The sequence below is a fragment of the Chanos chanos genome, chromosome 8, assembly GCF_902362185.1.
Source record: "Chanos chanos chromosome 8, fChaCha1.1, whole genome shotgun sequence".
NCBI lineage: Eukaryota > Metazoa > Chordata > Actinopteri > Gonorynchiformes > Chanidae > Chanos > Chanos chanos.
The window spans coordinates 38,897,522-38,911,167 of NC_044502.1; the positions used below are offsets into that span (position 1 = coordinate 38,897,522).

General features: G+C 41.6%; 1 protein-coding gene across 1 annotated transcript in view; it reads left to right on the plus strand.

Annotated features, from left to right (window-relative positions):
* Nucleotides 1-2,948, plus strand: part of nkd2b (NKD inhibitor of WNT signaling pathway 2b) — a 22,172-nt gene extending 19,224 nt beyond the window's left edge. The window contains exons 5-10 of the mRNA XM_030783286.1: nt 1-115; nt 827-922; nt 1,194-1,344; nt 1,804-1,888; nt 2,077-2,192; nt 2,344-2,948. The exon at nt 1-115 is cut by the window's left edge and continues 7 nt beyond it. Of these exons, the coding sequence (XP_030639146.1) occupies nt 1-115; nt 827-922; nt 1,194-1,344; nt 1,804-1,888; nt 2,077-2,192; nt 2,344-2,948 (1,168 nt within the window). The remainder of the gene's footprint in view (nt 116-826; nt 923-1,193; nt 1,345-1,803; nt 1,889-2,076; nt 2,193-2,343) is intronic.
* Nucleotides 2,949-13,646: the final 10,698 nt, after the last annotated feature.

A 13,646-nucleotide genomic window follows, 5' to 3' on the forward strand; every position in this document is an offset into this window, starting at 1 on the left:
GCCTCCAGAGAAGGCAGAGGGTTGTGTGAGTTACCTTCAGTACGTGCAGTCTGATGAGGGAGAGAGGGACCTACTGAAGGAGGCTATCAAAGGGAAAAAACGTATCAGTCTGGATGTAAGATAATCTCATTCCTACTTAAAATTTTTTGTGTCATTTGAGGATTCATGTCCCTGAATTAAACTCCTCTATGAAAGACAGTTGCGGAATGTGCTTGGGAGGGGTAACCATATTAAATGAATATTTCATCATGATTTTGCCTAAGGGGGGGGTATGTGCTTAAGTAATCAGTGCGTGTAACATGAGTAAGGTGGAGACATTGAACACAGAGATGTTTAGAGGCAGAAAACCCTGCTTTTCTCTGCTTTATCTTCCACGTAAACTTGTAGAGATGCCCACAGGGTCGCGTTTGCTCCAAAAGTTTACTTTTGGAATCATATGCATGTTACTAGATACCCGTGAATCAAAAGTGCTGCCAGAAAGGCTGTAACTGAGAATTGTGGTTAAAATCCTTTTCCTGGAACTGGAAGAAAGGTAACTGTATAATGGCCAAGCAACCCCCCCCCCTCCCCTCCTTATTTCCCCTCCCCATTTCCCCTCCCCTCCACAGACAGGTAATGAGACTTTAAGAGCTGCCTTGAAATGCAATACTTACGCACATGCAATTTTTTTTCCCCCTGTTTCAGTGAAAGAACGGAAACTTTCAGCTTACGTTTCTCCACAAAGGACTCTCTATAGGAAGGATAGTAGAGCTGGCCAAACCCTTAGATAGACTGCCCTCTGGTGGTTAGCTGTATAACTGTCTACTTATGTATTCTATCCCCATAGGACCTTGAATGTGATGTGTCAGTGGAGGATGATAATCGACAAGAGTGGGTCTTCACTCTGTACGATTTTGACAATAGTGGCAAAGTAACCAAGGAGGTGAGATACTTTCAGACGGTTCCATGAGCTCTACAATCTAGTAAATATCTTCTGGTGGCTCTCTTAACCTGGTCTTAAAAATTTATACGCGTAAACCAAAGGTATCACGAGAACTTTTCGTGGCGGTTCCTTACGGATAAGCATTGGTTAAAATCACACTTAGCAGAAGAGCGACCAAGAGGGACGATTTTTAAAGTTTGTTCGTCCATTTTACCACAGCTTCTCAGTTTTGTCACGTGTCACCTCTTTAATCACTTTCTTTAATCTGCAGGACATGTCCAGTCTCATGCACACCATCTACGACGTTGTGGATGCCTCTGTCAATCATTCAGGTCACACCAAAAGTAAGACACTGCGTGTCAAGCTGACTGTCACCCCAGAGCCCAGTGCTCGCCGAAGAGAGCCCACCAGCACCGGGGCAGGTGAGGGGCTTTGGCCGCTGGTCACGCTTCACTCTGAGAATGAATTATTTTACCTCTATCGTCTCCGAGTTTTGTTAGTCTTATAGCGTAACTGGTAGTTGTAGCGAGCAGAGTGTCTCAACGCAGATGTTTACGTCCAGCAGGTTAATTATAGCATCTTACATCTGTCTGCACAGTCTAAAACCAAGACTTGTATACTGCACTTACCAAATTTAGTCACTGGCATACAATAATCTCTGTTCACAAAATGGGTCAAAACATTGGAAAGGAAATATTGGAAATTGAAGTGAATCGTACTAGATGTACCTTTGTTAGCTTCACTTTTTGCTTTGGGTTATGGAAATGTAACAAGTATCCATTATAATACGTACAGTTGTCGTGCTGTTAGCCACATATACTGCAGTGCTATTCAAGAGCAGTCAGTGCCTGTATCAGACCCAGTTCCCTCGTTCTTCCCAGAGAGAGACCTCAGTCGCAGTCGTGTGGAGGCTAGTCACCTAGAGGAGGGTCGATGTGCAGACAAACGACTCTCCGCCCACATCAGGTGAGTGACAAGTGCGGTGTCTGCAAGAATATACATCTTACAGGTCCCCTTCGTTACATAGTTCATGTGCCGTGAGGACAGTGAATTTTGAGCCCTTTTGATTAAGTTGTTGTTAATCTGATCTGTTTACTCGTGGATTGTGAAGATTGAATGTATGAAAGAAAATACTCCCTCCTTCTTTTCTCCAGAGGGCAGAGCAGTGATTCCCCAGAGAGAAACCATTACTGTGTAGATGAGAACACAGAGAGGAGGAATCACTACCTGGATCTGGCAGGCATAGAGAACTACACCTCTAGATTTGAAGGTGAAACTAATTTACAACAACAACAGCAAAAAAAAACCCCTCATCCTTTACCTTGCATTTACTTCAAATCAATTGATTTACTGTTCATGAAAAATGATCAAAACTGTCTGAATCATCTTCTGAGAATCATCTTTGTCTGTCCTCCCTCTAGGCTCTACTCCTCCTCCTGCTCCTCAGGAGCAGTCAGCCCGGGCCTCTCACTCGCAAAGCCGTTCCCGCTCCCATGACCCTGAGGCCCACGCTCACCAGCGACGCTCGCAGATCATCGGCGACCACTATGCTGTCATGGAACCACGTGCTCGTGGTCCCCAGTTCCTCAAATCCCCCAAAAGTACATCCAAAGGGGCCGGTGGGAACCAGTCCGGGGGTGTCGGAGGAGGCAAGTCCAGTAAGTGTCATGGATACTACCCTCCAGTGCAGAGTATGCACCATAGTGCCTCAGCTGGTGTCCATGGGGGACAGGATGTGTACCATCTCCCACAGCAGAGCCAACCTCAGCCCCCAGGCCAACACCAGCACCCCCTCCAGCATAGCCACAGCAAGCGTCTGCGTGCTAAGGCCAGAGAGCAGGCCCTGTCCCCATCTAAGCTCACCCAGCAGCTCCCACCCAACTCCCCACCGGGGCTGGACCGAGAGCAGCCCTCTCTCCTGCCGGGGAGCCCCGGTTTTGTGGTGCCGATGGTCCAACGTCACGAGCACCATCATCATCACGAACATCATCATCACCACCACTACCACCACTACCACCAGACATGACTGTGTACAGTCAAAACTCTGCACCAACCAAACCCAGTTCAACCAGACTGAAGGACTCCACCTACAGATGCGTTTGGGGTGTCTCTTCCTCTCACCTGGTCTTTTTTAATGTCCTGTCTACGAGCAGACTCATTAAACACACACACACACACACACACACACACAAGGTGGACCAAGACTTGCTCTCCGGAAAACTGTGGATAAGCGACTGTTGGGAACTGTCGAACGCTACGACGTCGTGACTCAAACATATCCCTTTAGGTGATGAAACAATTCACATATCAACTTCAATCTCTTGGATTTGGTGAAGAATACAGCAGTGGCCTGCTCTGATGGATATTGGTGACTTTAAAAAAAAAAAAGAAAAAAAAGGAAATTGTCATTTTGTTGTCACCTGCAAATGTTCTCATCCAATGAGAGGATTTTAGCTTTGTACTTTTGTGCTCCAGTTACACTCCAGGTGTTTTCCAGACCATGAATCTCAGGTGAAAGGTGCTGCTCTTTATTATTTTTTTTTCTGTAAAAGGCTACTTCTCCTCTGGGGAAACCTGCTGCGAACTGATGGTCTCTCCGTTTAACAGAGGACAGTATGAAATCACCACTGCCAGTTTTAATGCAAAAATATCTTCCTATATGTGTAAAAAAAAACTATATGAATATAAACATTTTACTGTATAATTATACTGCATATGCATATTTATCATGGTTTATACATATGCATATATGTTTTTGTTTTTACATATTTTAATAAATATTTACAATTAGTTCAAATATTTGTTTTTCCTGTCCTTTTCGTTAAATGATTTTAAGTATTATTATTTTTTAAATTTGGCTTTTAATATTGTTTGCTAGAAGTTAGCACTGAGTGGCAGTAGGAGACACTTTGTACCATTAATTTTCGCCCTGTTTATTATGAAAAACAACCGAAACGAGGTTATAACTTCTTAAACCTATAGCGATCATAATGTGGAAAGGGAAAAATACTTATACTTCATGAGGACTTTTGAGAAAAACGTTGAAATATAAAAAAATCTCAGTATGATTTGGTTACTTTTTCACAAAACAAGCTGAATCTTATGTATTATCTCCTAAAATTCAGGCTGTGCTAGCTTAAACAACGAAGTTGGTTTCCCTGAAACAATCCTTTTTACTAATTTCTTCTGTAGGATTTTACGTGTCAGCTGACATAACCATTAATTGAACACATATTAATAAATTTGCACTCCAATCCAATTTTTGCTATCTGTCAAGAATTAAACATCGCATGGTCCAAGATAAGAGCGGTAGTGATGATAATTCATGCCACTCCACTCTGTAATTACAGAAATAACGCAACTTTTCTGTTCGCAGCGCTGGGCAGCGAGGATTTGTCAGGGGGCCAAATAAGAACCCCCGACCGCGACAAACAATGACATGTATGAAAGGAGAGGGGAGGGTCAGCTAAATGCAAATACATTCACTTTGTGCCGCTGAGGGAACCTCCTCTGGCATTGACAACTGGCAATTTCCATCCGAAGTGAGGTGGAAGTTGAAAATAATGCAAGCTAAGCGTTACTATACTGATTCGGTCACTCACATTCCATTTGCCCAGAAGCTGAACGTGCAAAACGTCTGTGCAACAGTTTTCATGCATCTGTCAATCAAGCCGCATCAGTCGACTCCGTATACAACTCATTACGTCATTAGAGGAAAGTTTGATACTTTGTGACTTTGTGCACCTGCAAAGCATCTGACCAAGGTAAGCACAAGCGGTTTAATTTGTCTTGTGAAGCACGTGCTATTAGCTAACGTAAAATGAAGGCCATTAGGCGGTGTTGTTGGTTACTTTTCAGTCCACACAAATGCGTATAAAAGAAGAATTCCTGAAGTCCTCTGTGGCACACCATACGAGACACGGTTTTACTGTAGGATAATTTATATAAAAATAGTATAAATTGTTGCTATGTAAGAGAATAAGTAGAGGATAATTCCGCTAGGACAGAATAACGGTAGGTTACTTTTCAAGTGCAAGTGTACTGTAGACCAGATTGTAATACATGCGTCAGTGTACATGCTGCAAACATACGTGCAGGGTTACGCTTTACTTGTAATGTGATCTCTATCAGTCAGACTGTATGTACAGACACAATGGCGTTGTTCTGTGCAGCCAAAGCTTTTTCTTGAGAAAACGTGATTATCTGCAGCCCATCGACACGCTGGCTTTCCCTCTAGAAATGCATGAGAAAAGCTCTGCAACACAATAGACGCGGTGGGAGTTTGTCTGCAACGGTTCAGGCGTGGGGGGTCATGCTTCTTCGAAGGAATACTGATATTCCCTGGGGAAAACTGATGCGAGCTTAAATATGATATAGCCTAATTATGCCAGGTTAATTATCCAGGGGTTGAAGCTGGTGGCGAGAACGAGGTAACCCGTATTCTAACAATCGACTGATGACACATGATCGATTTACAGCTTAACGTCTTGTTAAATGTTGCATCTTAAAATTGTCTCATGCCTTTAGGACTGCAAACGTTTTTTTTTTCTATCCAAGCATATACGTTCTTTTGTTTTTATTTCGTTTTGTACACATATTCAATTCCAGGTTTAAAGCATTTTTTTCACTCTCGCTTTATTGACATCAAAGAGAACTCAAAGGGATTCTTGAACAATTGCCTCATTCTGCCCAATTCCCTATAGACCCACCACCCCCAGCGTCTACTCCCAATTTCCACTTGATTAAGCTCCAAGCCTCTTGAGCTGAATATGGAGGGAAAATGGTTCACTAAGTCTAAGAGAGAAGCTCCCCCCAAAAAAACAAAAAACAGTGCAACTTTTTCTAACACTAATCAGAGTCAAATTGAATAAGATAAAAGCAGGCCTCCCACTGTACCCTGACCACTGTATTGAAATAATGTCAGACTGGTGGGAGGTTGTCGATTGATTTGAATTAGACTGGGGTCAAAAAAAAAAAAAAAAGACATGTTCATCTGAAAGTGCTATCTGTTTGTGTTTGTGTTTGCTCATGCTTGTTCTTCGGTGTTCCACCCAATAGAAAATGGCCTTTGGCCTCTTTACGTGGCTTAACTGATAAGGTGCTAAAGTTATATTCAAATATAGGACAACAGCAAAAAAAAAACCCCTCAAAAAACCCACACAAGAAACGCCCCCCCCCCCCCCCCCCCCCCCCCCCCCCCCAAAAAAAAGCCATGCCAGTGCATGTAAAACAGGGTTTTAATACCCTTTCATAGCAAGATGTGAGCTTTCATACAGATTCACTGAACTGCAGCGTGAGTCACTTATGAAATATGATTTGCTAATGGTTTTATAACTGCTTTCTAGTACACAGTCCTTGTTTCCTGGTCCTTCTCTTTCTCTCCCAAAAAGGTAATTATTCCCACGTGGCTGGCCCTTTGTTTGTGAATGACAGGCTGAAGAGAGGGTGGTAAATGGATGATTGACGTTTGAAGGCTTTTTTTTTTTTTCCTTTGCTGTGTGTCTATATCCACTGATAGCGATTTCAATGACAATTTGACATTTCTTAGGCAAATTCCCATTTGTCATTCATTTTTAACCCAAGTATTACACTTAATGGTGCTAGTTAAACCTCTGGTGTGGCCAGTATAGGCAAGAAATGTCTTTGCTGTTGCTTTTTTTGTACATTATGTGTAATTCCATTATATTAACCTATGTACTTACTGTGTAAGTATACAGGTAGCAGTGAAAAAGTGCCTGACATTGTGTTAAAGTAATCACAGGCAAATTGTGTTCATTGGTGTAATTCAAATAGACAGGTTGCATTCAAGCTCCTCAGATCCAGTTATGCTGCATGGAACATGGAACAAGTGAGACTTTATGTGTTTAAAGGAATAATTTCAAAGCCAGCGGAGAATTTGGAAAGGGGGGGGGGGGGGGGGTTGGGGGAATCCAAAAATTCTTAAAAACAACAAACTTTAATTAAATAGAGGGGAAGGTAAAGATAAAGAAGATTTATCAGAACTGGTTCTCTAAACACTGTACAAATTCTCTGCCTCTGTAAGCAGTTGCCTAGCAATGTGCAGCCAGTAGGGACGGAGACAGCTCAGACACAGAGGCGATAGCTCTTTCTCCCTTTCTGCTCCTTTTTGCTCCTCTTCTTGCCTCTGCACCCTGAATACTAATGTGATACACCATTGAAACTGAGGGAAAATGAAGGGTGTCAAACCTCCAAATCATCTCCCCCGCGTTTTGGGCTATGGTTATTTGTGAATCAGAGGAGTGTGAACAAGTTGAACTTTTTTTTTTTGAATGAATGAAAAATTAATTCAATGAAGGAATGTGATGAGTGAATTTGATATTATTAGAGGGTAATTCATTAGGAGTCTGAGATTTTTCAGACATAAATATTTTGCTTACTACTGAGAGTTACGTAGTTGCTTACAAACTTTCTGTGTTGTTATTTTCATGCTGACCAATAGAGGTCTCCTCTACCTTTTTAAAATAGGGTTGAAACCTCATGAAGAATGTGCCAGTGCTTATTCAGGCGCTCAACAGTTGTGATATAGTTGTGATAGTATGAATTGTCAGGGGATCCTCGCATAGTTTTGGAGGAATGTATCTGGGCATGAAGGGCATTAAGTTCAGTCTCAACAGTTTTGAGAGGCCTGATAACTTTAGACATTTGCCTCAAATGCATAATTAAACAGGAAGGAGTCATTACACAGATAAGTCAGAGAGGTCTAGTTTATATAAGCTAGTGTATTTCACGGACAGTGCAGTCTGAGGTTCGTTTTGTTTAATCTGTATTGTGTGTGTTGTAAAGGATGTGGCCACTTCACTGATATTTTAACAGCCCCGCATGTTAAGCAACCAGCTGAGTCAAAAAGTCAAGTCTGTGTTTTTTTTTCTTAAAATAATATTTGACATCACCTCTGGAAAAGGTAGTCCTTTACTAATTCCTGCCTGTAATCATAGACTGATGTTATTTCACGTCACCATTCCAAATTTAAAGGGAAGATTTCCGACTATAAGAAGCGCTTTGTGTTTTGTGATAGTGGAATATCGCAGTAGTACAGCTGTAATGACATAAGATTGTCTTTGTCCTCAGGACCTCCTCAGATGTTCCTCAGCCTCTGGAGAGGTATATAATTTGCCCAATGGAAACAGGAAAGGCCTCACCCTTCACCCTCTCCCTCTCTCTCTCTCTCTCTCTCTCTCTCTCTCTCTCTCCTGTCTCTCTCTCTGTCTCCCTGTGGAGGTGCATTAATGGCTCCTCTCTTTATGACGAGGCACACTCCGAGATCAGAGGAGCGTGCCTTATCCCATGATACTTCCCAATCTTTTACGTCTTAAACTTACTGGAAATGATGAGAGGCTAGATTCCTGAAAAAAAAAAAAAATTGTTGTTACACACCCAGTAAAAGGAAAGGTACAGGGACATCTTTCTCTCTTTTTGTAAGTTCTAACAAAACGGATGGCCTCTTGCGATGCAGCATTTTGCATTGTGTCATGTACTATTACAGAATAAATTAATTAAAATCCTAAAGGATTTTAAGTCGTTTGTGATTTAAAGGATATGAGGGACATTGTAACTACTTTCCCCGTGCGCAAATTAACGTGCAGCCACAAGACTACCATTCTCAGTCTACCATCTTTTTACAGTGGCTGCACTTCTCAATTAACTTGACAGTGACTCGATTCTCCTGAATGTTTATGTATCCTTAGCAGTTTGTCCAACATGAGTAATCCTCAGCTAGAGTCTGTAATTTTTCACCTGTCCCGTACTGATGACAGAGCAGACTAGAACCAGGTGTAAGGCACAGACCTACGATTAGGCTTTCTTCCTTCTTACACTAAATCTTAGCCTGTGAAGATGAAATACCTGTACCTGGACCATAGTGCATATTTAACTCACATGACCTTCACAGGGTTCCTACTGAGGACACCTTTGTTGTTTAGGGATAAGAAGTGTTAATTGTCGCATTTGTGGCTTGGAAAGCGGCAATAGACTTTAAAACTTGACTTGAAATTGCAGTTGTTGTCTCCATTTTGTAACTCTGGATAACGGTGAGTGTGGGCCGCAGTGTCTTTTATTGATATAGAGGAGGGGGCCTGTACTGTCGTTTTCTCTGGTGTGGAATGCACACCTGGAGGTGTTTGCAGAGCGATTCCTGTAATCCATGTGACAATGTAACCTGACATCTGGTGTGATCAGAGGTAGAGAGGGCAACCTGCCCACATAGCAGCCCACATTGTTCCATATATTTCAACAACAACAACGTGTGTGTCCTGACTACAAAACTCGTGTTGAAGTCTGAACAGTCAGAGATAGAGTATGTTTTACCAAATGCTAGAAACTATGTGCACTGAGACCTATTTAACGACCTATTCATAACACTGCATCTTCCACATGTGCATTTGCGGCTGTCCTTAATATTAGCAGTAGCTTTATTGTTATGATATATTCAATAAAGAACTTTACTGTCGGAGTTACATTCGTAATTCACTGAGTATATACAACAGCTGTCAAAAGTGGATTGTAATGTTACAGTACCCAGACACATAAGCCCAAACGATCAGAGAAAATGATTACAGGAACCAAATTCCCCTAATCTGTCAGTTGTCCAGATTTGTCACTGAAATTTGTCCCAACCAAAGGTACCTTAGATCCATGCTCACAAACCAACAACAGGAATGAGACATGAAATGAGTGGCTTTTCGCCTTTGTTCCTGAAAACTTGCTAGATCCCCCAGCTGAAGCTGCTTACTGCCAGCTGTGTGTTGCCAGTCTGGTTGATGATTTGAACAAGCCGTTTTTTTTTTTGTCCTTGGTTTTTGAATTCCCATAACAAGACGATAAGACGCTTACTGTAAACCAAAGCTAATTTTGGCTTACTCGCATCAAAGAGTTTCCTAAAGATCAATATTCCTATTTTGAGCGCTTTTGTAAAAAAAAAAAAAAAAAGAAAGAAAGAAAGAAAGAAAAAAAAGACTGTTATCTTCAAAATTGAGCTTCAAGGTAAAACAGCTCCTAGATATTTGAACCACATTGCCTAACATTCACTAGATTGGCTCTTGGCAAGATGATTTCTATGAGGAATTTTTTCAAAATCATGAAATCCCAATAAGTAAAGCCTAAACCCAATCCCAATAAGTAAAACCAAAATAGAGTCATGGTTCTCTGAGCACTTGTTGATGCCTTGTGAACATGTCAGCATCGCTTATTAAACAGGACCGCCCTAACTTACTATGTTAGTTTTTGGCCTGAAATATAGATTTAAGGGGAAAAGACAGACATGGGGCAATAGTGGGTTTGGAAAATGGGGCTTGACACAGGCTCCCATTCCCCCAGCCACAGTGTACACAGAGGAGGAGATGGCTTAGCAGATAAGAGAGTAGTGTCACGCCCCACTGAAGACTTGTGATGCCTGCAGGGGCTGTGAGGGTTTTTCTTTTTTTTTTTTTCTGGGCTTAATATTGTGACCCTGGTCTGCAGACAAAGCAGTTTGTCTGATGGAACGTTTTAGACTTTTTGACTGAAGGCTAGTCCACTCCGGTTAAGCAGCTGTCAGCACAGGCCAGAAAGCCAAATTGATTCTGAGTGTCTTTTCTTTTCTTTTTTTTTCTTTTTTTTTTTTTTAGTTTGAAGCATCAAAGGAGAAGAAGAAAAAAATAAGGTGAGTTGCAAAGTTTTTGGCAGTTGAATGATTCAGGGTGTATTGATTAGTTTGGCATCAGTTTAAAGTTAATGAGTTGACACAGGCAAGATCTCTCATGTCAGCCTCAAGGCAATAAGGCAGTCTCTTGCGTTAAGACTTAATTGGTGCCCGATGGTATGTACCATTCAATTAGTTTGTTCTCCTTTTGAAATTTAACATTTGTATAACAAAATGTCCTTTAGAGGCATTTACTTATGAGTGCATGTTCTGATGTGCTGACAGCGTGCAGAAAAACATTGAGTTAAATGAGTGAAAAATATTTATTATATTATGTAATACTTTACTACCTATTCAAAACCCAATGCCTCAGATTCTTGTTGCCTCTTTGGTTTGATGCCCAAAGTAACTATACAATATAATTATTTGTGTCAGTACTTAAATGACAAAGAAATAAAAATGTTTGTTATACTTAAGTGAATTAGAACCTACAGTCCTATTGGTCAGTACATTTTTGATATCAGTAAAGGGATGGACACCAGAAGAATGTAGAACAGATATCTGTAAAGTTGTTCTGGGAGAGCCAGCGCATGTGGAGGTTTTTGCTAAAACTCAGAATCTAGGTCTGTCAATTAGTAGTTGATTGAAAGATGTACCTAAACATCAACATACATACCAGTCCAAGTTTAGACTCATGGGTGTTTTCATTAGCAAAATAAAATTGATTAACATTGTGTTGGACCAAGTATTTACGAAGCTATTTTCTGGGCATATTTTTAAAATGTAGAAACTTGAGCACAGATACATTGTTACTGTGTATAACCCATGTGTGTTTCAGCTAGTCAAATAAATAACGCATCATTTATATTAATCTGTTGAAAAACCTGATGTAGTTTCCACTGTGACCTTGTTGTTAGAAAAGCTTATCTCCTGGAATGCTTCCTTTAGCAACAATGATAGTGTTTCTAGCTGACAAGCATATTTCCATGACTGGAAACAGAGCATTGTGGAGTTTCCAGCATATTTCTCTCTGTAAAAAAGAGATAAATGGCACCCGGACTTAAACCGATGTTGGACTGTGAATATTGTTTGTGGTTCTTTGGCAGTACATCTGGCATCATCTTCAGAGCACACAGAAAACCTGTGCTGTTCATTGTCCTCCCGTCAACTTTTTTTTCCCATAGTCCTTCACAGAGCCCATGTGGTTCTTATCTGTTTTTCTTGGAGATACCACGTTAATGTCCTATGACCTCTGAACTTGAGCGCGCACAAGTGTGTGAACAGAAACCTGTAACTTGCCTCAAATAGTTTTTTTTTTTTTCTTACCCTTCACCATTTGTTCAGTGCTTTGCCCATCAGTCATATCAATCAAAGCAGTTTTCTCTCCCTGAATGGGCCTCCGTCCCGCAGACGAAATGTACTCTGCCCTGCGAAACCCTGCTGCTGTAACGTGAGCTTCATTGGTTTGGCCACCTGTGCTTACGTTCAGGGCAAAAAAGACAGAGGCCTTTGTGCTCCCAGGTTCCCGGTTCTAGACGGGTACACTCCAGGGGGTGGGGGCACGTGTAAGGAGCCGCGACAGGTGGAATACGTTTCCAGGCGTTCTCCTGCACTAAAACGGCCTGGAGTAATTGTGTGTTTATTCTGCATTCAGAACAGCTGTTTCTCCCTATCCTTGTGAGGAGAGGAGTCTCTGTCTAGAGCTTCTGACAACATCACTGAGTCTCAATGAGTCTCACTTAGGACATAAAGTTCCAATAGAGCTTGAGCAAAGAACCAGTTTATAACATGTTGGTCAGACAAACGACTTGGATCTCAGAATCTCAGAATTGGTGTGGCTGGATTAAAAAAAAAAAAAGATCAAAATTGGATTGTTCAAAGAGAACTGTGGAACTTCTAGTGAACAGCCATCTTATCAAATGTCTACATTTTTACAGGGCAAGTGAAAGACAAAATCTTAGCTGACTGAACTCGCTGCTTTTCTCTATCAAGGTAAATGATAACAGATGAATTTCTCATCTAGGGTTTTTCTGTAGTTGTTGATTATGTTGTAAAAGGCCAAATGTGTCTGATGAGATGCTTTTCACCATCGTGAATGACCCTTTGTCGGTGACTTCAGCGGTTGTCGTTGAATTGTCAGAAAACTGATTGTTTGCAGTTGAGATTGATGACTATTTGAGTCTCCCCACACCAAACGTTGAAAGTGGAGTTAAATATAAACCAGGCAAATCCTTCTACCCTCCCTCATTATCTGCATGTGCTTTTAAACAGTGTTTGTCTGGTAGGTCAAGTAGTCGCCAAAGAAGGGCTCTGTGTGTGTGTGTGTGTGTGTGTGTGTGTGTGTGTGTGTGTCTGTGTGCACGTGTGTGTGTGTGTGTGTGTGTATGAGAGAGTATACATTTAGTGGGAAGAGGCCAACCATCTCATCATCCTAGAGATCCTAAAATACACAATACACACTCTGGCCATGGAGGTTTCAGCTTGAAGGATATCAGCCAAGGAGTCCTTGGGAGGGTGGAGAGAGAGAGAGAGAGGAGACTGAGAGAGAGCTCTGTCTGCTTGTGGCTATCTTCCTGCTGGCTCCTGTGGGTGTTCCACACTCCCCTCTCTGCAGTGGCTTTGATTCCCAGACTGCCTGTGAGGGAGGGAATCTCAAGGCAGGCATGGCCTCAGACCTGCACTAACTGTTCTCAAGGCCATGTGAGGTGGGCAGGGTGATTGCTCATAGCTCTTCCACTGGGCAGCTACTGTTTACTCCTGCTGGGTTCGTGGAACTGGATGCAGCTACTGTTTGAAGTTACCAGATTTTGGTTCATTCTGTAAGTACATTCACTGTTATAATGATTGATGACCGTGTAGTGTACTGAGTTTTGTTTTGTTTTTTTTGTCAGTTTTTCATTGTTCAAATGATTGTCTGGTGATTTTGTAGTTTGGGACAGTTTTGTTGAGTGTAAAAAAGCCTGTCTCTTTTGATGTTTGTCTTAGCAAGTCAGTAAAGCAGAAAATCTATCCTTCCAAGTTTAATTCATTTGCCATGTACAAGAACAGTCCTTTCTTTAAGACATACAGGAATAGTCCTCTCTTTCT